Source organism: Pteropus alecto, unplaced genomic scaffold, assembly GCF_000325575.1.
Source record: "Pteropus alecto unplaced genomic scaffold, ASM32557v1 scaffold76, whole genome shotgun sequence".
Lineage (NCBI taxonomy): Eukaryota > Metazoa > Chordata > Mammalia > Chiroptera > Pteropodidae > Pteropus > Pteropus alecto.
In genome coordinates, this window is record NW_006443138.1 from 25,790,859 (window position 1) to 25,818,770 (window position 27,912).

The 27,912-nt window shown below is 34.0% G+C and overlaps 1 protein-coding gene across 1 annotated transcript in view; it reads right to left on the reverse strand.

Moving 5' to 3' along the window:
- The window catches only part of CEP83 (centrosomal protein 83), a 95,119-nt gene that overhangs the window by 15,024 nt on the left and 52,183 nt on the right, over positions 1–27,912 (reverse strand). The window contains 7 exon segments of the mRNA XM_006923834.3: positions 11,206–11,335; positions 12,913–12,963; positions 12,965–13,062; positions 15,227–15,302; positions 24,718–24,867; positions 24,980–25,124; positions 26,341–26,455. Of these exon segments, the coding sequence (XP_006923896.1) occupies positions 11,206–11,335; positions 12,913–12,963; positions 12,965–13,062; positions 15,227–15,302; positions 24,718–24,867; positions 24,980–25,124; positions 26,341–26,455 (765 nt within the window).

The following is a 27,912-nucleotide window of genomic DNA, read 5'->3' on the forward strand; positions in this document are numbered from 1 at the left end:
GGCAAAATGGGTAAAGAGGATCAAAAGGTGAAAATTTCCACTTATAAGTCCTGGGGATGTAATGTACAGTACTGTGGTTATAGTTAATAACACTTTATTGTATATTTGAAAGTTGCTGAGTAAATCTTAAAAGTTCTCATCACAAGAAGAAAAAGTTTTGTAACTGTGTGGTGAGGAATTCTAACTAGACTTATTGTGGTGATCATTTCATAAAACAGACGGTCCCCAACTTTTTTTATGATGATGCGAAAGTAACATGCATATTAAATTACATAAGATATTCAAAACTTTATTATAAAATATGCTTTGGGTCAGATGATTTTGCCCAACTGTAGGCTAGTGTAAGTGTTCTGAGCATGTTTAAGGTTGGATAGGCTAAGCTATGATGTTTGATATTAGGTCATTAAATGCATTTTTGAGTTATTTTTCAACTTATGATGGGTTTATTGGGATGTAACCCCACTGAAAATTGAGTAGCTTCTTTATATACAAATATCAAATTGTTATGTTGTAGACCTGAAACTAATATAATGTTATAGGTCAAGTATATCTCCAAAAAGAAATGGTTGTGCCCTGTAATAGCCTAGGAGGGCAAGCATAGTAAAATTATTCAATGAGTACTTAAATTTAGTTTTTATTTCCAGAATTGTTAGAAATAATAAAGTAAATAGGATAACCAAAAAAGACTAATGAGATTTGTTACCTCACCTTTTCCCAGAAATTTTCAAATTGCACATATTAATTTTAAGTTTTATATGATTTGTATTACTCACACATGATCATGTCATCTGTGAATGGCAATTTTACTTCCTTTTTTCAATTTTGCATCTTTTATTTCTATTGCTTATCTTATTACACTAGCCAAGACTTACAATAAAATGTTGAACAAAATGGTGATAATGAACATACTTGCTTTGCTCCTGAACTTGGGTGGGTGGGGGAAGCACTGAAAATTTAATCAGTATGATTTTTAGCTCAAGGATTTTTGTAGATGCAAATATCTCTTCTATTCCTATTTTAATAAGAGTTTATATCATGAAAGAGTATTAAATTTTGCCAAATTGTTTTTCTGTGTCTATTAAGATGAACACAATAGTTTTTCTTTGTCAGGGTGTTGAATTACATTGATCAATTTTGATGTTAAGGCAGATATATTTCTAGAATCCACATGCTCATGATACATGATCATTTTCATATATCACTGGATTCAGCTTGCTAATATTTAACATTTTTACATCTACGTTTGTGATATTATTTTCTTTTCATATAATGACTACATAGGGTCCTGACCTCATAAAATAAGTGGGGATCTTTTTCTCTTTCTTTTCTATTACCTAGGAGAGTCTGTGTTAGGAATGGTATTATTTCTTCTTTAAGTATCTGGAAGAATTTACCAGTGAAGCCAAATGAACCAGGCATTTTCTCTACAGAAATTTTTAAATTAAGGATTCTGTTTCTTATCAGATATGACTATTCAGATTTTCTAATTTTTCTTATATTAGTTTTGTTAAGAATTTAAGATTTATTCATTTAGTCTAAATTGCATAATTAACAGTTGTTTTTATGATATCCTTTTTGTTTTAATATTTATGTGTAGTGATATCCTTTTTTCATTCATGATATTGTTCATTTCTGTTTATCTACCTACCTATCTACGTACCTACCTACCTACCTATCTTGTGGGGATTATGGGGTGATTCAGGCTAAGGTTTTATCAATTTTATCAATCTTTTCAAGAAATCAACTCTTAGCACTTTAAATTTTCTCTATTGTATATTTTGTTTCATTGGCTTCTGCTCATATCTTGATGATGATGATGCCTACTGTTAAATCTATCCACTGAGTTCATAATTCAGCTGTGTTTTTTAGTTCTAAACTTATCACTTTTTTTAATGGTTTCCAGTTTTCTGGTACAATTCTCAAGATTTCCTTTTATTTCTGAACATATACGACATGGTAATTTTAGCCTGTATCTGATAATTCTATTACCTGGATCCCCTATGGGGAGTCTGTTTATGTTGGTTTATTTCTCTTGACTTTTGATGTTATTCTTTATGCAGCTGGGGGTATTATTATTATTGTTATTGCTGCTGTTGTTGTTATTATTATTATTATTCATTAGACTTAGAGAAGTTTTAGGTTTAGAGAAAATTTTAACAGGAAGTGGAGAGGTCCCATATAGTCTCTCCCTTCATGTAGTTTCCCCTATTATGAAAATCTTGCATTAGTGTGGTATATTTTTTAAAACTGACGAAGCAACATTGATACATTATTATTAAGTAAAGTCCATAGTTTACTCTTTGTGTTGTATAGTTCTATGGGTTTTGTCAAATGCATGATATCGTGTACTCATTATTACAGTATCATACAGGATAGTCTCACTGCCCTAAAAATTCCCTGTGCTCTATCTATTCATCCCTACCCTTCACCCCCAGAACTTCTGGCAACCATTGAATTTTTGTTGTTTCCATAGTTTTGGTTTTTCCAAAATGTCATACAGTTGAAATCATACAGTATGTAGTTTTTTTCAGACTGGCTTATTTAGCAATATGCATTCAAGAGTCCTCCATGTCTTTGCATGGCTTGATAGCTCATTTACTTATATCACTAAGTAACATTCCATTGTATCATACAGCACAGATTTTTTTTATTCATTCACCTACTGAAGGACATCTTGGTTGCTTCTAAGTTTGGGCAATAATAAATAAAGCTACTATAAACATTTGTGTGCAGGTGTGTTTTCTGTTTGGGTTTTTTTTTTTTTTTTTTTTGGTATAAACGTAAGTTTTCAACTAATTTGAATAAATACCTAGGAGCATGATCAGTGTGGGTCGTATGGTAAGACTATGTTTAGCTTTATAAGAAACTGCCAAAGGGTCTTCTAAAATGGCTGTACCTAACCAGCAATGAATGAGAGTTCCTGTTGTTCCATATACTTGCCAGTATTTGGTATCATGAGTGTTTTGGCCATTCTAATAGGTGTGTTGTGGTATCTGTTTTTTATTTAGAGCTGGATATATCAAAAATTGGGGGAAAAACTCGAAGTTTACAATGTTATTGTCCCTTAAAGTAGATTTACATTTGTTCCTTGCAGGCAGCTAGGAACACAACAATGTAGATAAATACCCAGTTTTAAGAACTGAGGTGATCTGAAGCTGTGCTTCAAGACTTGCAAAGGCCAGCTATATCCCTTCAGAGTCCAACCCAAAGTACTAGTGGACTAACCTTAGAGGGAATCTGAGTCCCTCTCCCTGGAAGATTTGGAGATCCAATTTTTGTTCCCCAAACCCTATGCTGTTGTCAAAAGCTTTGCTTCATTTCTCAGCTTTTCAGTTGTCTCTTCTAGAGTCAGTACTTTTCACAAAAATAAAAAAAACCTGAAATGCCATGCTCACCTCTTTAGGTTTCCTACCTCTCCAAGATTGCTAATTCTCTGCCCTTCACGGACATTTTTTTTTTTAAATATTTTATCCAAGTCTTCTAATTCCCATGTGGAGAGCTGATCCACATGTTTCCCATAGTTTATATTTGCTAATTTCATTATCAAAATCATGTGCTCCTTTTAGATATTTTAGTTCAAATGATAGGAGACATTTAAAAGATGAACATGCTTAATACTTCATTATTATATGACTATATAAACCTGCAATCTTAAAATCTAGTTAGGTTTCTCCATTTGTATTGCTCATTTAAATTACAGTAAAATACAAAATTTTTTACTTTCATCATCAACAAATCTTAATTGAGCATACACACATACAAACACACACACACACACACAGCAAGAGCGCACACTTAACTGGGCCCTATATTAATCATAGCTAATACAAAATACAAGGATTTCTGAAGGGCATTCCAGTCTGTAAGTACAAAATTAGGAGAGACGGTTTTCTAAAAACGATAAGTAGTTAATTAGAGAGAGTCTATAGGAACATGATATTACCTGAAGATTCCCCAGAAGGGATTAATGGATAAAAAGCATTGTTTGAGATGATTAAAACGGCATCAGTATACAGGGACAGGTTCTAAAGTTTGCTTCTTAAGAGGTAAGTCTGGAAATAAGTTTCCTAAAGACAGGGTTCAGGACAATGTTGTCCTCCTCCTCATCACAGTAAAAACAACCATTTACTAAGCACTTAGTATTTTCCAGGAACTGAGCGAGAATGCAGTAAAAACACTGGTTGATTGGTTGACTGAAAGACCTGATGAATGCCTTAGGTTCCATCGCTACTAGTCATTTCCCTGCGGACACCCTCATTGCCTTGACCCAAGTCTCCATCTTCTTCAAACTTGCCTGGAAAAACTGTGACCTTAGTTGAATACAACTGTCTACTGACTGTTTGCCTGAACCTATGCAAATGAACATAGCTGACACAAAACTATGCTGACTGGTCTCACCTTATATTAACCATCACTAACTTCAAATGGGCCTTGGCAATTCTACTAATCCAATAACTCTCTCAAACTCATACTATTTTTTAACAACTCCTTGTCTCTCTTCAAATCTCTAACACCTCCATTCTTCATAGTCTGACCTGATTAGAGGACTGATTCCTTTCTGCACTGAGAAAATAGCCCCAATCAGTAGAGAATTTGCACACATTTCCACTATACCTGTCAATTTACCAGAAATGTGTAATCATATACTTTTTTCCAATAGATACACTGTGTTCTTATCCCTTCCACCTCTGAACTGAATCTAATGTCTTTCTGCCTAATACAGAATATCATTTCTATAAGTTGATTTTCCGATGCTACTGAATCATCCTATAATTTTCCCCTTCTTAAAAACAGCCTTTGACCCCCATAACCTTCCCTAGCTACTACCCCAGGTCTCTGGTTCTTCCCAACAAAGCTCCTTAGAAAAACTCTAATTTTTCTCATCCAATTCCTCTTGATTCCACTTCAAACCCACTTGCATACCTATTACTCCACGGAAACAACTCTTGACAAAGCCACCAATAATCACCACATAGCCATATGAATTCTTAAGTCTTTATATTACCATTTTATCATCATACTCTCAATGTCATTTGACACAGCTAGTCCTTCCTGAAGCATTTTTCTTCACTCGGCATCTAGTACTTTCTTGGTTCTCCTTCTACCATTCTGGCCACTCCTCCTCAGTCTCCTCATCTTCTCAAATTCTAAACTTTAGAATTCCTCAAAGCTCAATCCTCAGACACATTATCTTCTCAGTCTTCCTTCATTTCCTAGATGACTTAATTTAATCCCATTGCTTTCAATATTTATATCCTTAAGACTCCCAAATCTTTATTTCTAGCGCAGTCCTCTCCCCTGAACTCCTGCTACGTAACCACCAGACTACTTAACATCTCCACACAGAAGTCTAATGGGCATCTCAGAGAGTCAACATGTCCAAAGGAGGCATCTTTATATTTTACCACCACACCTGTTCTTTCCAAAGTCTTTGCCATGTCAGTAAACAGCAACTATGCTTTAACCAGGTGGTCAAGCCCAACATCTTACTCATCTTTATCATTTTCACACCTACAACCAGTGTAAGTTCTACCTTTAAAATATACACACAATCTGACCACCACTTCACTATCAGTTCTCTATTCCAAGTCACCATCATCTCTCACTCAGACTACTAAAAAGCAAGCAGTCTTCCTCAGTCCTCTCTTTGCCCCTACACAAAAGCCAGAGATTCTTCTAAAATATAATTCAGATTACATCATTTCTCAATTAACTCTCCAGGTGTTCCATCTCACTCAGAATAAAATCCAAAGCCCTAAAATCACCTGGCTTCCTACTACTTCTCTCCATTCCACCTACCCAGGTCTCTGACTCTTTGTATTTCTTCAAATACCTAGCAGACTCCTGTCTCTTTTATTTGCTCTACCCTCTGTCTGGAACAGTATTCCCTGCATCAAAAACATGGCATCCTCCCTCCTTTCCTTCAGGTCTCCGTTCAACTGTTATCTCATCAGAGAAGCCTTCCCTGACCACATATATAAAACAGCACCCTTTATCCCTCTCAATTTTCCTCTTAGCACACATCTCCACCTGATATGTATTTGTTTCTTTACTCTATATCTCCTATGCACCACAATGTAAGCTCCTCCACACCAGGTCTTTATTTCTGTATTCTAGTGAATAAACATTACATGCTACTTAGTAGGTACTCAATAAATTTGTTGAATTGGCTAAATGAATACAGAGAAACTTTGTAGTGAAGAGAGTCTGAACTAAGATGCTAGCAATAGGAAAAAAAATGGAGTGGGAAGAAATATGAGAGACGTCATAAAGGAAGAATTCACAGGCCCTAGTGATTGTACTGGGTTGAATAGTTTCTCCCAAATATTTATGTGCACCCAGAACCTCAGAATGTGACAATGATATAATATATTTGGTCTTTGTCCTGGGTTTCTAGCACAGAGCTTCAAAAACTCTTGGAATTTCCTGACTGATAGGAGTATCTTTTGTTATTCATAACCAGGCCTTTTCAATCATACCTGAGTTTAAGCTGATGAGGTGACTTAGGGTGGAGCCCCTAGATAGCCTCAGGATGGGGCTGGTCACCAGAGAAGATGAGAACTTTCAGCCCCACCCTACCCCCTACTCCCCAATCTCTATTTCTGGAAGGGGGAAAGAGACTGATCTCTATAAAGACTTGAACAATGAGACCCGGAAAGCTTCCAAGTTGGTGATTTGCTAAGTGGGCATGAAAGCTCTGTGTCTTTCCTTTACATTCCTTGCCCTACACATCTCTTCCATTTGGTGTTCCTTTTGTTTTTAATATAAACTTGTAGGTGTAAGTAAAATGTTTTCCTAAGTTCTGTGAGACATTCTAGCAGTACTGAACCTGAGGAGAGTGTCATGGGAATTCCTAACTTATAGCCAGCTGGTCAGAAGTACAGGTGGCCTGGGAATTGGCATCTGCAATAAGGGCAGTCTTGTGAGACTGAACTCTTTAATTTATGGAATCTGATATAATACCAACATTTAACAGAACTGTTGGACACTCAGTGGTGTCCAGAGTATTAGAAAATTTGTTGGTGGTGTTAAAAACACTCTAAAGTGACCTTACTTGGAAAAAGAATCTTTACAGATATAATCAAGTTAAGATGAGGTTTCACTGGACTGGGATAGGCCCGAAATCCAATATGACTGGTGTCATAAAAAGAGAGACATCTGGACACAGAGACACAGACACATAGGGAGAACACCTTATGAAGACAGAGGTAGAGAATGAAGTGATATTTCTAAAGCTAAGGAACACCAAGGATTGCTAACAATCATCAGAAGCTAGGAGAGAGGCAAGGAACAGGTTCTCTTTTGGAGGGAGCATGGCCTTACTGGCACCTTGATTTTGGACTTCTAACTTCCAGAATGGTGAGAGAATAAATTTCTGTTGTTTTAAGCCACTCATTAAAAAAAGCCAAGAGTTGAAATTATCTGTTATAGCAGCCATAGGAAGCTAATATAGTGATTGACTAGATTTGGGAAAGGGAGCCCTCAGGGTGAATCAAACATCTGACTCCGAAGGGATTGTAAGAATGGCCTTCTACTGAAAGAAATGAAAGTCCAGAGGGCGAACTGGCTATAAAGACTAATTTTAATATTGACTTTAGCAGTCTAGTACAGTCATAGAATAGTCAAATGGATGTCTTAGTGTTACAAACATTACAACACAAAGGAGTACTAGAAAAATCAAGAGAATACTAATATAAGTATCACAGCTGGGATTCCCCTTTTACCACCTTCTAGCTTCTACCTCTGTCCATTCTCCACTAACTCAAGCTCCACTTTCCAAGTCAACTTAGTTCTGTCCTTCTATTCTTCAAAAATTTCAAACTCTTAAATGCTTAATTATCTCTCTCTAATCTGAAGACTCATCTCCAAGCTTTGCATTCCATTATTTCTATTTATCTACACAATATCTTCACTTGAGAGTCTAGGACATGTCTATATGGATACATTGCTATCATTTCATAACTGACATGTGTTTAATCAAATATATCTTCTCTTTCTACTCCTCAACTGACACATGTTCTTAATTCCATTATGACAACTCCATTTGTTCCCTCTCACGGCTAAAATACTTCAATTTTGCTCTTTCTTCTTATTTAGCACTACATGCTGTAATTTTTTTTTCCTTCAGAATACTTCTGGAAGTCACCTTGCATCTTCATTCCTATATCCTTAGCCCAAATTCCAGACTTCTTATCTCATTTTAAGTTTATTATAACAGCTTCCTAAATGGCATCCCTGTCTTCAAGGTTTCTTCTCTAGTACACTACTAGTTCTCAAACTCGTGTCCACACAGATCACCAGGGAGTGATTAATAGTATTCTTTAGGTATTGCATGTTATTTTATTTCTCTACCTATATATATATGGTCATCAAAGGCAAGAATTAATTATGGCTTTTATTTTCTCCTAGCATAATGTAAGGCTGCACAACATAATCAATAGATATTTTACAACTTCAAGACTATGGTACGGTTCTTTTTTTTTCTCTAAAAACATTCATAATAGTATCTAACCAAGAATTATTTCAGAGAGATATACTTTAGAATAGCAATAACAAGTTGTTAATTCAAGGACCTCAAAAGGAAAAATACAACTTATACCAAAAGATCTCTCTTCATACTCACACTTCAACAATGTGTGGAGAAAATATAGAGAAGTCATCACTCACAGAAGGGCACCCCAGCTCAAGACACCTGGTCATGCTTTACCAAACTAATCAACACAGCAAAATAACATTATGTAAACACTCTATCAAAAAACACTTACCAGAAATGACATAGCTTTATGCTTTAAAGGTTGGAGCCATAAATAAACAGTGAGCCATCTTAGCTAGCCTGGGGGAAAAAAATAAAGCTGCTGCTTCCCAATTATAAGACCCTCTCACAGCAAATAACTTTAAAGAATCGTGATTTCTGCCCTAGAGTTAATATTTTGTGACTTGTTTTAGTTTTACTGCATAAGAACATTATGATTTTTGTAATTTAAAGAACCCAAAAAGTCTGTTGCACTTTTATAAATTATATTTATTTAATCTTACAGCCAAAATTTTCAAATGGAAGCATTATCTTTAACTCGAGTGGGAACAGGTTCACATTATAGAATTTTTAGTGGTTATTCTACCCCAGGAAATAATACTCATATGGATTATGGCTACAATGAAGAGAAAAACAGTAAAGTATTTGGAATCAAAGAAAGAGGGAAATTAAAAGAGTAACAGTGCAGAAAAAGCACAGGATTGAGAATTGGAAGATGTAGGTTTTAGTCATAGTGATGACTCTTACTAGTCAAGTGATCTTGGCTTCCTACCACCACTTCAGTTTCCTAATCTATAAAAACTATCTGAATGCTAAATTGTTTCTAGCTCTAAAATTATATATACTTGTATATATTTTTTATAGTATTTCTATGTCACACACATTGCGTTTTTCCACTTTAATTGATGTAAAACTGTAAGCCTCTAGGGCAGTGTCCTCCAAGGTAGAACAGCTCTGGGTCATAATTATTCACTCGACTGAGTTTAACAATTTCTATGGCTTCAAATCATAATCTACAGATCACATTTTAAAAAGTGAAATGGATATTTGCTGTGTGCACATCCACCAATTGGCAGATATTTCAACAAGAAAAAAATTCATCCTGGTTCACACTACTAAAGAAGTTATTTTGCAGGCTTCTTAAAAATATCACCTCTCTTCTTTATGGCATACCTGAGATTAGTTGATAAACTCTCTCGCCACTGGATGTCACTTTTGCTCCAAAAGAAGTCAACCCAAAATAACCTCGATAATTAGAAACTGATCTTTAAGATGCTTATTGCTAAAACCTCAACATAAAAATTTCTCTGTGAAAAGATCAAATCAGCTTTTATAATTTCTAGTGATTTCTTGCTAACATCTGGTTTCAGAAGCTTCTACGTTTCAAAGAGTACAAAGAAGCATAAATAAAATTTCTAAGATCATCGCAAGCCATATAAAAATTCACCGAAATCTCAATACCCATTCGATACCCAGTATGTACATGGCCTGAAAGAAAAAGTGATATACATGGAAAACAACACAAGTATTATGTTGTTTTCACGTGAATTCCTATACAGTAAATGGTGTTTTCTAATCTCATTGTTATATTACTTCTAGCATTATGGAAAGAAAAAAGCCAAGAACATGGGGGAAGCAATGACTTTTAGACTTCTCATGCATGTTCTCACTCCAACTATCAGGATGCAATTGGCAATTATATCTAATAACATAAATAGGTGACTAGGAACAGTGTCCTTGGTTTCCAAATTTAAAATATGTAAGTGATTTACAGTTTTCTTCTCTTATGTAAATATGAACGGCTAACCTTTCCAATAAACATTTAGGCATTAAGATACTGGTGTAGCTATGACCAAAAGCACCTTCCTCTCATCTCAGACCTTCTTACCTCCCCTAAACCAATGCCACTAAGAGAACTTATCAAATGGAGACATATCAAATCATTTGTGATGTCTCAACGCATAACACCACACTCACCAATCTTGTTGACAATAACTACTGACTCACTGCCACAGTGAGTCATGGTTACTGCTGGAGCCATGCTACATTCCTTGCGTTTGTTGAAGTAGAAAAAAAGTTAAAAACTACTGACAGGTGAATCATCTAATTACATTATTTCCACGATGCCCTGGACTAAAAACTAAGTTTTTAGGTTCTGTACAAAATATGCCTGCAAAAGTGAAGCTTAAAAAGGGTCATGGCTGTTTTAGAAGCCAGTGGGGGTCCTAGTTAGTTCCTACTGCTGGGGCAAAGAGATACTTGCTTCTATATTCCTGAGTTGGAAACAAAAAAGCATTTTAAACACAAAAAATGATGCTACAAGTATTAGTTAAGCACAGTTGAAATAGACCTAATCATCTTGTAATTTAAATGCAGTTAAATAAGATTTGCAGTTAAATAAGGCTGGTCTAGAAACTTCATCACTGAAAAACACTGTCTTGGTGGGAAAATGCATGTCAGCTCTGAAAAACTGACTTGTACACAAAATTTAGAAATAAACTTGGTTGAGCACTTTGGATTTTCCCAACTGATCTCTGCAAAGTTGACAGCAAAACATTATGTTTAAATATCAAAGTAAACGTACCAGTAAAATCTGTTTTAATTATATATTTTATTCTAAAATAGTTAATTATGTTTTACTCTATCAAAATCACTTTAATAAGAACACTTGCCTTTTTCTGGGCAATTGCAGCTCGCTGTAATTTCTCTTTAGCTTGATTATATTTTTCTTCTCTATCTGTGATACGCTCATGAAGCTTATGCTTTTCTTCTAACCACTGTATCTGTTTCTCTTCCAATGTCCTATCAGAAGAATATATGCAAAACATAGAAGTTAACTCTTAGTATTAAACAGACATGATCACAAGTACAATCAAACTTACTACTTGGTCCACCACATCCTTAATTATCCAATTGTAGGCATTCTTGCATGTCCGCATATCTGCACTACCACCATTACTGAGTACTTCTTATGAACCCTGCACTGTGCTTATCATTTATTTTTTTATAAGAACCCTTTGAGTTGGGTATGTCTATCATCTCCATTTTATAAATGAGGAAACTGAGGCTTAGAGCAGTTAACTAACTTTCTTGAAGACTTATACCTAGTTAATGACAGGACAAACATTTGATAACCAGCTCTGAATCATGATAAAAAACTGAGTTATAAAAACTGAGTCTAATAAAGTTAGCTAAAAATCAACTCAGGTATCAAATCTTAATGTGGCATGTTTTCTAGCTAGAGTAAAATTCACATCAATGATATTTTAAATTAACATTATAATATCATATCTTTAAAGCTCTTCTGCTTACTTTATATAATTCTTAGTTTCATTAATATAGGCAGTACAAATGAGATTTATAAATTCTGAGAAGTCAGATTACAAGCCTAAAATCATACAGATTTTAAGTGTTTTAGTTAAGACCAAAATCACATTCTATAGACTCCTACCTAGTCCAGCTATTTTCTGCTATACAATCCTATGAATAACATTCAGAAACCAATGATGAATTACTTAAATTTGCTAGCAATATTGTCATTAGAATTGTTAAGTACATTTCAATCAAACATTTGAGGAGTCCAAAATACAAATTTCCATTTTTTGCAAAATATAAGCAAAATAATTTGGACCCTACGGAATGTCAAAAACATTATGGACAAATATCTTGCTAACTTCCTTTTCTTGAAATTCAACTATAAATATAAATGCATGGGTAAGACTTAAAATGTGAAATAACAGAAAAATTAAAGAAAATTTTATGTAGCAAGGTAGCCTTCAGAAGAACAAATTTGAACATAATATTTTGTAGATTCAAAAAAAAACTTACAATACTAACCTGTTATAAAGACAAAACAAATACAAAACAGTTCTCTACCATATCTAAACAAAATTTCCCGGAGAATATAAGATCTTGAATATCAGCAAAATCATCTTCCAACCAGTTTACTATACTGTCTACTACTAAACAAATAAATGAGCTTCTCAAAGAGAAAATCTAAAAGATTATAGTTTTAATTCTAGGAAGTTTTGCACACTCCCAAATTTTTTTCTGTTGTCTAGAATAATTTAGATATTTGAAGTAAGAAATGTACTAGTTTACTCAATGAATAAGTAAGTTTTTCTTTGAGGGTTTTCAGAATACTGTGGTCAGGCAGAACTTTAAAAGGCCTTCTTTCCTAAATGTTTTTTTTTTTTTTAATTAATTCACAAGTCCATAAAGCTCATTCTCGAGAAAGGACAATACCTCAGACCACTGTACACTGTCAAGGGGTATTTGTAACTAGTTCCCAAAACACATTCAATACGGAATCTTCATTAAAAGAACTATATATAGCAGAAAGATGAAACGATTTGCAGATAGAAAAGAGCAAACTCTACTTTTCAACTTCCAGTTGTGCTTTTTCAGCTTGGCTTCTTAAATTTAAAAAAAAATCGCTCCACCATTTCCTTCAATATTTGGTTTGAATTCAGCAACTCATTCTCTGACTGAGAAAGTGAGGTTACTTGAATCTGCAAACTACGGATTTGCTTAAAAGAGAAGAAAAAGAGAACCGTTAAGGCCCCTAAACAAATTCAGTGGAATGTAAGAGGGGCAGAGGATACTGAACATCTTCTTCACAAAGGACCCACCCAACTGAAGTATCTTTAAGGACACCTGAAGTGAAATAATAAAAAGCTGCAGCATTAGTCCCATTAGCATGGGATCATTTCTTAATATAACTGAAGAGTATCAAGAACCATATTCCTCGATCTACCACTGAGTCATCTTTCTTCTTCCAAAACTAAGCAGGCTGGTCAAGAGGTACTAGGAGTAGGGAGAAAGGTTATCAGAGAGCAGGAAGGTGAGAAGAGAGAATTCAACTATTAGTCTCCTATTACACTTCCTCTAACCTCCTAGTAAAGCAGGTCAGCTGGGAAAGCTGCTAAGGAAATTCATTCTCCCACTCCCATGTACCTATACTCTGAGAAATCTAATAAATGGTACAGATTGCTTGGCCTCTAGAGCTATTTATCAAACCATAAAATGTCAATCAGGCCTTTTCTCCATCCCAACTTACCTTTATCTGGAAATACTTCTTCTCATAAATAGCTACAGGCATACCTCATTTTATTGTGCTTTGCTTTATTCTGTTTCACAGATGTTGAATTTTTTTACAAATTGAAGGCAAGACCCTCCACCAGCAAAAAGATTACGACTCACTTTATTGCAATATTTGCTTGACTGCAGTGGTCTGAAACAAAACCTGCAGTATCTTGGAGGTATGCCTGTGATTATCTAGTTATAGATTAACAGGCTAGAAAGATTCACATTGCTTTTAAGTTATATCCAAATAATCTTCGTTTAGAACACAGTTACACCCACTTCCCCCACAAGGCATTTTATCAACTAATAACCAAGTCCTCCTTTTCACTTCTTTCAATTCTTTTAGCCATTCTCTGAGAGAAGTTTGGAAGCAGAGAGTCAAGAGCCTCGGGATTAAAGATCCCATTATGAGACTCAAGATTCTACCACATTCTTTATACAATAAATTAATGGGAGATAATCCCATACTGCCTGATGGTAGCAAAGCCAAATTAGACAGGAATACATATGCCCAAAGAGCAATCGTCAGCGGAATAAAGTAAAATGGTATGTCTCAGATTTCTATTTTAGAATGAATTTCTCCATGAAGAACTATTCTTTATTTTTAACTGGAGTTGTAAATAGTATATCAGTATTGCACCTGAATAAACAAGCAACATTCAAGGAGCTTACTACATCTCCACATCTATAGGATGACAGAAAGCCCAATGCCAATGATATTACTAGATAACTTCAAACACTATGCACTCTCCTAGTTGAGACTTAAGACACTATAACTGCATATACAGAGCAATGCCAGCTAGCATGCAAACACGAATCTTAAAAACGGAATCCTATTTCAAAATTTAAAGGGAATAAACCATTTTAAACTAAAAATTAAATAGAATTCAGAAAAGAACACTCTTCCATGTTTTCCTCATATAAATCTTTCCTGAACCCAAATAACTTTAGTTAAAATATAAATTTCCCTCATAAGTACAACTCTTAGATTTCACAGGGATAGAATAAGAAATAGCTCACAGAATAAGAAATATAAAGTTACAAGTCAATCATGCAAGTAACTTAAAAACTGGATAATCTATCGAATTAATGTTTAAAATTCAGAATATCGAAATACTGTCTTTTAAACAAACAAACAAAAAATTCATCATGGGCCATAGCATATAAAAATATCTTAAGAAAAACAGCAGTTGGCAAAACAAGCTTACTAGAGTTCAAAGAGGTTTAAACATTTTTACATATCAACATCATCTATTATAAATTGTCATGATTAGATTTTCAGAAAACTGATACACAAAATTCCAATAGATTCAAAACACAGATTTAAAGAAGCACTTAACAAATAAAAACAAAGCAACAAACAAGGCAAACCAACAACAACTCATAGATACTGACGACAGTTTAGTGGTTACCACAGGGAAAGGGGAGTGGGGAAGAAGTAGAAAAGGGTAAAGTAGGTCAACTATGTGGGAATGGAAGATTTCACTTTGGATGGTGAATACAATGCAATATACAGATGATACATTATAGCACTGTACACTTGAAACCTATATAATTTTATTAACCAATGTCACCTTAATAAATTTAATTTTAAAAAAAGGGAAATACCTGCTTCAGGTCAGAATTTTCATTTTTCTCTTTCTCTGCATTTTCAATATTCACAATTTGTTGTTGAAGTTTTAACCTGAAAATCACAACCCAACAAAACACATTATTAAGAATCCATAGTTCATATATTTTGCCTCAACAATCATTTTTACTAAGTGACCGTATTAACACCAGGCGTCATGCTATGAAAACTGGTAGACACAACGATAAAGATTTTGACTTCTGGCAGCCAAGTTGTGTTCACGTATTAATAAAACAACATAAATTTCTGCTTTTGTTATGAAAAACTCTACAACTATGGGCACAGAATAGATGAGAAATCAGGTCTGTCTAGGAAGATGAGAGAAAACTACCTGGAGATTAAAATCTTATAGGTAGAGTTTTGATAAACATAAGGAACGGCCTGAGCAAACGGCCTTTGGTGGAAGAGTGCATAATGTGTTGCTAAGGCATCAGACAGTAATCCAGTTTAGGAGAAGCCATCTTACAAATTCTAAATAAGACAAGCTGCAATTATGATTATTTTAACGAATGATCAAAATAGACCTGGCTGATGTAGAATTATAAACCAGAAAATCAAAACTGCCATGAGAAAAACACAATTGTAAAACATTACAAAACAAAAGCCATGCAAATTTTGCTAATTACTCCTTCTGCTACATTTTATGTTGGTTACTATGTCCATATTTTAAAATAAGTTGGGGTCAATTACACACTATAAATGATCTGGAGAAACTGAAGAGGAACTAAAAAAAAATTATCAAAGTAACTAATGAAATAGAAAATGATTTATAATAAAAGCTAAAGGAATGGAAGCTATTTTATATAGAAAAAAAAACATAAGGGTCAAGTTCATTATTATCTTCATGTAATGACAGAATGCTGAACATTTTATCACTATGGCAACAAGAAGCCCAAACCAGAAGAAACAGGCTTAAATTCTAACAGAAAAGATTCTAATTGGCCAAACTGTAGAACAATAGTAGATAAAACAGAGTAAGGTCCCCAGGGTGGGTCTCTCTCTCCTTTCTGGACTGTCTGGGACAGAGAAAATACTTTCCAGTCTTGAACAGTTGAAAAATGTACCCACCGACAAGCAAAGGGTAGGACAACACTGTCTCTCAAAATCCATTACAGATTTGATTCTAGAATTATAGAAGATCACATTTAAATTAATCGTTCATAAAACCTCACATTCCTAAATATATGTATCGCTGCCTAAAGTAGTTCTTTCCAGAGTAATAAAAAATCAAAAACCTTGTCCCAAAACATAACCTACGACTTAATCAACATAACATTTAAAAACCTCTCAACTTTAATCTACATTATTAGGAAGCCATTAAGTTTTAGAATTAAAAAAAATATATATATAGGGAGCTTCTGAGTAGCTGAAGATAACAGCAGATGTCTAGTTCTGTGGTATGTATGTCTTGCAAAACAATACAGAAAAGCAAAGAGAACAAATAAAGCCACACAAAATCAAATCTTTCACAATGGGAGACAGAAAATGCCCAAACTTCAAAATATCTGTAAGTAAAAAGAGGAAAATCATTCCCCAGCAAGAGATTCCTCAGGTTCCTGACTGGAAGTCTTTGTAGTGAGCACGAGCTCCCTGCATGTGAATGGACTTAATTCATCAACTAAAATAAAAAGATCTATGATTTGGATCCAAAGCAAGACCCAACTATATGTTACACATGAAAGACATTTAAAAAACAAAGAAAGACTAAAAATAAGGACACAAAGATATACCGGGCAAATGGAAGCAATAAAACTGGAGTAATGATGGTATTGGACAATGTGGAATTCAAGCAAAAAAAAATTAAATGACAAAAAAAAAGCACTTTTAAATGCTGCCACAATTCACAATTAAGATATAACTGTTATGATTATCTATATACCAAATAATACAGCAATCATCTTTATGAAGCAAAAAGAAAAAAACTACAAGAAATGCAAGGAGTCATAGATACACAAACACACTAATTAATAATAATAGAACACTTTAATATCACTCTTTGTAGATGAAAATCAAGTGGACAAGGAAATAAGTACATAGAAGACCAAAACATCATAGTTAATAAGGTAGATCTCATGGATTTATACATCAAACTTTATAGTTTTATAATTTTGCACTTTCTTTTCAAGTCTTTATGTAACACTCACAAAAACTGATGATCACATATTACAGAACTGAGATGAAGGACTGAGTACAAGACTGGGGTGAAGCAAATGAGATGCCCAGGGTACAAAATTTAAGAAGTTCATTTTAGGGCTCCCTGGGGCCTCACTTGCTTTATTAGTCCTGCCCTTGATACAGTATGTCACAAAGGAAACATTACTGTGTTCCTTAAGAAACAGAAACAATACCCTCTGATCACAATGCAATAAAACTAGAAATTAACAACAACAACGAAAACCCTCCTACCTGGAATTTCAAAAACTTTCTGTTATGGACTGAATTGTGTCTCCCAAAATTCATACACTGAAGTCCTAACCCATCAAGTACTTCAGAATGTGACTGTATTTGGAGATAGGGCTTTAAAGAGATAACTGTGGTTAAATGAAGTTGTATGGGTAGGTACTAATCCAATATGACTGGTGTCCTTATAAAAAGGAGGGGTACCAGGGATACATGTGCGGAGAGAAAACGCCACGGAAGAAGGTAACCCTTCGCCAGCCAAGGAGCTAGGCCTCAGGAGAAAGCGATCTGCCAACAACTTAAGATCTCAGACTTCTAGCCTCAAGAACTATAAGAAAATAAATTTCTGTTGTTTAAACCACCCTGTCTGTGTGGTATTTTGTTATGGCAGCCCTAGCACTATTAATTTTACTTTCTATTAAACAACTACATCTTCTATTAAGACATCTCCTATTAAACAACTCTTCAGTGAAAAGGAAAATACAAATGAAAGAACTTTTAAAAAATAACTAAAACATCATTCATAGATACATTTAAAGCAGTGATTTTTAAAAAAAGCACTAAACACTTTCACCAATAAAAATGAAAGAATATTAGTTGAATTAAATTTCCAATTTGAAAAAGAACAAACAAATGAATGAAGTAAACTAAAGAAAGCACAAGGTATATATGTCATCATCTTAGAAAACTCTAAAGAATCCATAAAGCAGCTAACAGAAAATCCACTTTAGTGAGGTCATAAAATTCAAGGTCAGTACATGAAAGTCAACTAACTGCATGTCTATACGCTAGTAATGAACAATTAGAAAGTAAAAAAAATTTAAGTAACTCCATTTATAATCACATAAAATGCTTAGGAATAAAATGTAACACAAGATAAGCAAGACATACACAATGAGAATTATAAAACTTTGATGAAAGATATTAAAGATGGCCTAAATAGATATGCCATAATCATAAACTGGATAGGCTCCAATACTGTTTAGATAACAACTCTCCTCAAACTGAACTAAAGACTCAACACAATCCCAATCAACATCTTAACAAGCATTTTTAAAAAGGCGACAAATTTATTTTAAAATTTATGTGGAAAGTTAAAGGACCTAGAAGAGCCAAAACAATCTTGACCAAAAAAACAAAAACAAAAACAGTAGAGGACTTGTATTGCCTTAATCAAACTTACTATAAAGCTACAGTAGTCAAAACAATTTGATATTGGTGTCAAGAAAGACATACAGATCAATGGAACAGAATTGAGTGCAGAAACAGACACACACTTATATGGTCAACTGATTTCAACAAAGTTATTGAAATAATTCAATGAGAGAAAACATAGCTTTCAAAAAATGGTAGTGGAACAACTTGATACCTATATGGAAATAAAAAAGGAATGTCTACCATCACCTCATACTATACAAAAAGTGGCATCAATTGGACCGTAAACCTAAATACAAAAAAAATATATTAATCTTTTAGAAGAAAACAACATAAATCTTTATAACACAGGATTAGGCAAAAAATTCTTTGAAAGAACATAAAACGCGCCAATTTTCTAGAAAATAAAAAATCTGACAAAATGAATTTCATCAAAATAAAAATTGCTTTCAATAGACACAATTTAAATAAATAAGAAAGCAAGCCATAGACTGGGGAAAATATCTGTAAAACACGTATCTGACAAAGAGCTTGTATGCAGAACACATAAAGAACTGTTACAACTCAACAAGATAACTTCCCAATTTTAAAAATGAACAAAATATTTAAACAGACACGTCACAAAAATGAAGTCTTCTATAAGCATATTAAAAGATGCTAAACATCACTAGCCATCAGGGAAAATCAAATTAAGACCACAATGACATATTACTACACATCTGCTAGACTTGCTAAGGTAAGAAGACTGATAATAATAAGTGTCAGTAAGGATATGTGAAACAAATGGAACTCCAATAATATTGGTAGAGGGAATGAAAAACAGTACAACCACTTTGGAAAAGAGTATTGTATATGTTATAAAATTAAACACACACTTCCATATGACTAGATATTTAACAAAGATATAAAAACTGTTCAAAAACTTGTATCTGAATGTTCATAAATGCAAACTATGAAAGGATACAAGTGCAAAAAAGTGAACTCCTCTTTAACCTCAGTGCAGCTAGAGACTATGATTTAAAGAGAAGGGGAAAAAATGGCATAGATAGAGGCTTTGTTCATCTTTTTTGCGACCAAATCAAAGTTGTGACAGAAACACAGAGCAAACAGCAAGCAAAGTCACTTGGGATCTAGATGAACAGAAGCACTACAACTAGGAAGAGTTAAATAATGGAAGGGAGGAGGGAGCGAAGACACGAGGCTACCTGGTCCCTAGCGGCTTAGTAGAACAGAGGCCATAACATCGGCAACTAGCAGCTACAGACGTCTCTTAAAGGTGCCGTGTCCACGAGCAGACTTTTGCACTGATGGACCTGCTAGCTCTGAGCACCAGTGCTGCGACAACTGCACGGGGTGGGGTGGGGGAGAGATGGGGGCACCAGGAACTTACAGGAGGACACTGAGTTGTCTGAGCGAGGGCCAGAGGCGGAAGTGCCGGTGGTATTCATTTTCCCTCTGTTGAGTCCCCCACCTTCCCAGTGTGCAGACTCAGAGCTGCCATAGCTGAGATGTCATCAAACTGGATAACAGAGGTCGCTCTGCCCAGAGGCTTCCCTGGAACTCTGCCTCCCCCAACTTGCAGCTCCACCCAAGCCACATGCAACTGTTGAGCCAACTCCAAGACTCACACTGATGGCAGCTGACTGTGGTTTCTGGCATGGCCTCTTCAGGCACGGGCTGGGGCTAAACTTGGCCTGCAGCTGAACCCCTCTCAGGTGCTACTGGACACCTAATACACAAAGCCACACTAATAAGACTTAGGAGCTTTGCTTAGTACATAGAAACAGACAGAAAAAGGCAGCCAAAATGGGAAGACAGAAATAATGGAGTCAAACGATCTAAAAGATGCAGAGTTCAAAACACTGGTTATAAAGATGCTCAATGAACTTAGAGGAAGTGCAGATGAATCCAGTGAAAACTTTAACAAAGAGATAAAAAAACAAAAATGGAAATGGAAATTATAAAAGGGAATCAGTCAGAAATGAAGAACACATTATCTGAGATGAAGAGTGTATTAGAGGGAATCAATAGAGTGGATGAAGAAGATCAAACCACAGATATAGAGGATGTCCCCAGGAAGCCAAGGACACCCAAACCGAATGGCAAGAAAAAAGTAACCAAGAATATAATAATAATTTAAGAAACCTATGAGACAAAATTAAATGTCACAACATTCGTGTTATAGGGGTACGTGAAGAGGGAGAACAAGAAGTTGAATATATATTTGAGGAAATAATGATGGAAAACTTCCCCAGTGTGGTGAAGGAAATGGACATACAATCCCAGGAAGTTCAGAGATTCCCAAAAACCAGAAACCCAAAGGAGCCTGCACCAAGACACATCACAATTAAAATGTCAAAGGTTAAACACAAAGAGAGAATCTTAAAAGCAGCAAGAAAAAAGCAGTTAGTTACCTACAAGGGAGCACCCATAAGACTGGCAGCTGATTTCTCAAAAGAAACTATGCAAGAGAGAAGGGCTTGGCACAAAATATTCAACGTGATGAAAACCCAGGATCTACAACCAAGAATACTTTATCTAGCAAAGCTATTATTTAGAGTCGAAGGACAGATAAAGAGCTTCCCAGATAAAAAATAAGCTAAAGGAATTTACAACACCAAGCCAGTATTACAAGAACTGTTGGAAGGATTTCTTTAAGAAGAAAAAATATGTATCAAAAACATGAATAAAGAATGGTAATAACTACATTCCTATCAACAAGTACCTCAAATGGAAAAGAATTAAGTGCTCCAATTAAAAGACAGAATGGCTGAAAGGAAAAGAAAACAAGACCCCTACATTTGCTGCCTATGAGAGACTCACTTCAGATTAAAAGACACACACAGACTAAAGAGAAGAGGATGGAAAAAGGTATTGCCTTGATGGGCCTAGAGGGTATTGCGCTAACATAAGTCAGATAGAGAAAAACAAATACCAGATGATTTCCTGTACACATGAAATCTAAAGAACGAAATAAACAACAAAAATGGAAATAAACTCATAGATATGGAGAATATTTTGAGGGCTACTAGATGGGAGGAAGGTTCGGGGAGAAGGCGAAAAAGTGCAAAAGAATTAAGAAGTACAAATGGATAGTTATTAAGTAGACATAGAGATATAAAGTGTAGCATAAGGAAATAGTTAACAATGTAATAAATATGTAAGGGGGATGAGGAGTATTAGATTTAGTGGGGTGATCACTTTGTGAGTTATATATAGATCTCTAATCACTATGCTGTACAACTAAAACTAAATGTATTATTGTATGCCAACTATAATTGAAAAAATTCATTAAATTGTACAATGTAAATACGAGCAACTAATTACTATACTTCAATAAAGCCAGAAAAACATAAAAATAAATAACTGATTTAAAATCCAGTCAATAAGAAATTAATAAATTTGATTACATAATAAAACATTTGTATGACAAAAAATACCATAAACAAAGTCAAAAGACAAATGACAGACTAAGAAAAATACTTGCAACATATGTCAAAGATAAAGGTCTAATATCCCTAATATATAAAGAATCCTTAAAAAGCAAGGTAAAAAGACCAAAGAAAGCCATAGAAAATAAGGGAAGACATGAACAGACAACTGCCAAAAATATATATATAAAAATGGCTCTTACAGATTTGAAAAACTGTTCAATCTCATTCATAATGAGAAATACAAATTAAACTACACTGAGATACAAAGTGGTACGACTCTCTTGGATAGGAACTGGAATATCTAACAGAGCTACATTTGTATTTACCTTTTGACCCACCTATTCACTTTAGAAATTTACCCTGAAGATACACCTCCAACGATATGAAAATACATACATGTACAAGATTAAGATTACTGACTGTGGCACTGTTTGTAATCACAAAATATCGGAAACAAACTAAATGTTCAAACCTAGGAGACTGGTTGAATAAATGTACACATATACAATGGGGTGTTATATAGCTATAAAAAAGGAGAAGGAACATCTCTATGAACTAACATGGAACGATTTCCAGGATATACTGATAAGGGGAAAAATTTATACATGCTTCTGTCATTTGTGTGTATATGGAGGAAATAAACAGGAGGAACAAATGAGAAGCTAATGAGATTAATGGTGGGGCAGGTAGGGTGAAGAATAGGAAAAGGGTAAAATGGATGTGGAGATTGGTACTTTTTATATTAGTTTCAAGTATACAATCCATTGGTTAGACATACCTTTTGTATAGTTCTGTCTTTTAGAACCATGTTGATGTTTCACGCAGTTGTGTTAATAAATAAATAATAAGGATGAAGTGGGGACCCAAAATGGAATAAGATAGAAATAAATGAACCAAAATGGAATAGAAAGAAACAAATGTTTTATAAATGAATAATGTAACCCCAGTGAAGAGTGAAGGGAGGTTTGGAGAGAAAAGACCTAAGAAACTTTGGAAAGTAGATTTTGACAACATATTCACAGGCTAAAGACAAAAAAATAAAATAAAAAAGAACTATACACAAATATTACAGACTAATTAATAGGCTTGTTTTTCAGTTACAAATTAGTAATTCCAAAATTACATGTATTCTAGGACTGGGAAAATAAGTAAATATATTATAGATAACAAGAACCACATTTTTCATTGCTAAAGAAGAGTTATAAATATGAAAAAAGGCTAGAATGATATCATGGTGTTGAACTAGAAATATCAGTATGAACTAACGATTATTAATATATACATATAGAAAAATAAAGAGATAAAAATGTCTATCAGTGTATACCTAAATATATTTCCTAGCTCAGTTCACTGAGCAGGCCTAGAAGCAATGACACTGTAATGTCAAATAAATATACCTAGAGCTGAGATTTTGGTTTCTGAGTACCATTTTCCAATATACTGTAAAGGAAGCAGAGCACTTTAGAAAAATGGCTGACTCTGGCCCTGGAGCAGGGAAAGTATAAGATTAGCCCAGAACATTTTGTAATACAAGAAATCAAAACACAATGGAGTCATATCAAAAGGACATAGAAATCAACTTGAAAGAGCTTCCAATGGCCAAATCTGAGAATATGTGAGCAACAAAATAAATTATAACAAAAGATAATAACCCACAGAATAAGAACCCATGCATCCAAACTGATATAAATATAATATTTAGAGAGCAGGGAAAACTTTTCAAGAGAATTCCAACTAATAAATGTAGAAAGAATGATGGAAATAAAAAACATTTGGCAAATTCTAAAGTAATAATTGTTTCAGGCAAGAATTATCAATGGATGCTAAAATTAGTAAAGGAATGTATGATGAGAATATTTACATTATCTCAAAGTATCTCTCCATAAATATATATTTCAAAGAGGAAAAAAACAGTCATTTCATAGTGGAAAAAATCTGGCAGACACCAGTTTAACCAAGTGATCAAAGTTAGCATCACCAGCGAGAGGACAAATCATATGCCTCCTGATATGATGCACTGAGGACTGAAGACACATGGCCTTGGCTTTGGGGTTATTTTTGCTAAAAACGTATAACTTGAATTTAATTAAATGTATTAATTAACAGAATGTAAGACAAACTCAAACTGAGGGATAATCTAAAAAATAACTGGCCAGCATTCTTCAAAAATATTAATATGTTCAAGATTAATGGAGATTAAATAAAGGCAATGTGTGATTCTGGACTGGATCTTGGATCAAAAAAAGGACATCAATGGCACAACAGGTAAAATCTGAATAAAGTCTACAGACCTGTTAACAGTAATATTTGATTTCCTAATTATATTAATGTGAACTTTGTTAGCTTTGATTATTGTAATATGGTTATATAAGATCTTAGTATTTGGAACTCTGGGTGAAGATTATATGGGAATTCTTTGTACTACTTTTACAATGTTTTGTTAGCTCTGAAATTATTTCAAAATGAAAGTTTAAAATAACCTAATACTCTGAAGTTCCCTTCTGGCCGACTCTTCTGCCATCTGTGAAGCCCGCAATTTCTCTTCACACTGATCCTTTTCAGATTGTCTCCAGACACCATATTCCACTTTCATTTTCTCTAAATCCGCTAATCTGTTCTCAAGTTCTAGCCTAAAACAACAGATGATGATTATGTTACAAAAACTCAATAAGGATAATATGACAGCAAAATGTTTTCATTTGCAAGGAGATTTAACACAAAATAAGGTAATTATGTACTTACTTTTCATCTTGCAATGCCACAAGTTTTTGATAACCTTCTTCCTTGGCAGCTTGTACTTTACGTATTAATTCACGATCCTTTTCTACTAAGAGCACTTTATGGTGTTCAACAGCTGATTTGAGAATTTCATTGTCTGACTGCAATCCTAGTATTTTTTGAAAAAAATGTACCATATTTAATTCTATTAAGATGAAAAATCGCACTTAACAGCAAGCATTCATAAGATGGTAATACAATGAGAAGTGTAGAAAGTCAGTCTCTGGATATATATTCTCTCAAGAATCATTACATTGATAAACTTCATAAGAATGAAAGAGACTAAAACTCACAAAAATATTAATAAAAAGTTATGTACATTTATTCATTTGAGAGCCAGGGACATCAACCAGATGATATCTAAAGCAATTTAAATACTTACTTCACCTCTAAAAGGGTTCTGTAATCTAAGCCCCAGAGACACCATCACCATAAAAATGGCTGGAAGCAAAGTGAATAACATCACAGAACCCTTCAAAATCCATCATTCTTGCAGAACTGTTAGATGTCTAGTAGAAATATAAATTGGAAACTTTCAAGTTTGTCCAATGAATTCACAAATCTTTCTTGTAATGAGATGGCAAGCATTTTATAGATATAAGAACTAAAATTCATATCTAACTCAAAGTTAAAGAAGAACGCAGAACTGGATTCCCAAACTCTTTATGTTCCTAAGAAAATGTACTCCCTAATAACTCTATAAATCCATGAGTCAACATCAAGTAGAAATTAATAAGGAAAACAATCATTCATCATAAGCTCTGTCTGAAACTACAGAGGCCATTTTATCTAAAGACCAATTCAAGGACAGTTACAGACCAAAGGCAGCTTATTTAAGTACTTAAGTCAGGAATAATATAATTTCTAAAGAATCTTGATGAAAAAGACATTCTAAAACTAAACTGGAACTTAAAAATAAGCCTAGGCTGAACTAGGCTCAATAACTAGCCTAGGGTCTATTTTAAAAATGGAACCTGGAACCCACCTATCTTCCTTATATTCTTTAGACTTAAGATGGCCTGAGACTAATAATCACATGATCTAAATATAAAATTATAAACCCAGGAAGTATGGAATCCCATTTGTAAAGTTTCACTTAATTTATGTATTAATCAAATAACTATGATATAAACATAATACTGACTTTAAAAAGTTAGATCAAAGATGACTATTTAACATATAAACAAAAACAATCCATATGTGCTCTAAGATTAAAATTCCATTAAAGCTGAAAATCTGGAAATAAAAATTTAGTTTGATCTATTTTAATAATTTTAGTTTATATGTGAAAATAAAAGTAAAAAGCATGGGAAAGTATATATTACCATCCAGTTCACTTTGAATCTTATTTCTTTCTCTTTCTAGCTCACTCTTAGCTCTTGCTGCCTCCAGTTTGATGTCTGTTATTTCTAGTTTGTTTGAGTGTTTAAGTTCTTTTACCTGTTGATAATTAGAAATTGAAATTACTATTGGTTGTTTTTTGTTTTTTTTTTTTTGCCATTAACTCTTTACCCAAACACATCAGTAGAAATGAGAAAATGCTGTGGTAGCATAGTACCGAGTACGATCCTTCTGGGAGGGAAGGAAGGTGTTTCAGTGCCAGGAACAGTGCTTGGCACCAAGAAAACAGTCTTTTCTTAATAAGAGTCCTTCCTTTTATAATAATAATAAAAAGCGTTGGTGACAAGAAGGAATAGCATAGAAAAAGGAACAGCATAGAAAATGTTGCATAGTTATAACATCACACTGCATGAAAAACAAGCAAAGAGTTACTTATATGTAGAGCAGAGGAAGGCAAATGTGCTGGATTAAGAATCTGAAGGTAAAGAAACTAAGAGGCAAAGGATCAAAAAAGGGGGCAAGAAAAAAGGATCACCTGAATTTGGTGACTAAATAACACGTGTATATGTGTACATGTGTGTGCACGTGCACATAGTGGTAGTGGGAGGAACAAATATAAATTGTATAAATCTAAATTAAACCTTTATTGTCAAAACCTGATCATTTTAAAGCCCTGAGTAAATGTAAATAATTGTCAATGATTTCTATATAATTAGCCCATCACACACCATTTTTAGTCTTCTCTGAGCCATTCCTTTGAAAGTTAAATAATTCTAGTTTATCAACAGTATTTGTTCACTCATTTGATAAATATTTATTGAACACCTACTATGTACTAGGCACTGTTTAAGAGCTGGGGATAAAGCAGCAAATAAGCAAGATTTTTCTCTCCAATAATCTGCACTACTATTAATATTTTCCATATCCCTTCCCTTCAGTAAGGTGCTTCTAAAATTAGGTACAGTACTATAATGAGGATTTAAGCAATACAGATATAAAAATTATATTAACCTGCATTCTAACATATTATACTAATGCATAAAACTATGAAATCAGAGTAGAAAACCACAAATACATACAAGCCAAACATGTAAAATGTGAGATTATGGGAACAGGAAGGTAAAGGATGATTTACTTGAGTGTAGTAATCTATAAAAACTAGAGTTGGGAATTAAAAACAAATCAGGAAGAGGTCCAAGAGCCATAGAGGACAAAGATGAGAAACAGAAGTGTCTTTCTGAAAGAGACTCCATCTCTGAAAGGTCTTGAAAACACTGTAAGAAATGGTTTAGTACAAAATCTCTACTGCAAGGAAACAAACAGTAAAGCAAGTACTATACTGCCTCTTAACTGCTAATCACATTAAAATATAACCTCTAAATTAACTCGTAGATTTTTAAATGACAATACATAGAATGAATACCTTGTGCTTACATCAGTTTTGGATTTTTAAATCTTTTTAAAGTTCTTCTCTATGAAAGGAAGTTTCATAGTCACAATGTTGAACTACATGAAAGCAGCTAAGAAATATTTAAACTTAAACTTTCTGTAGCTTG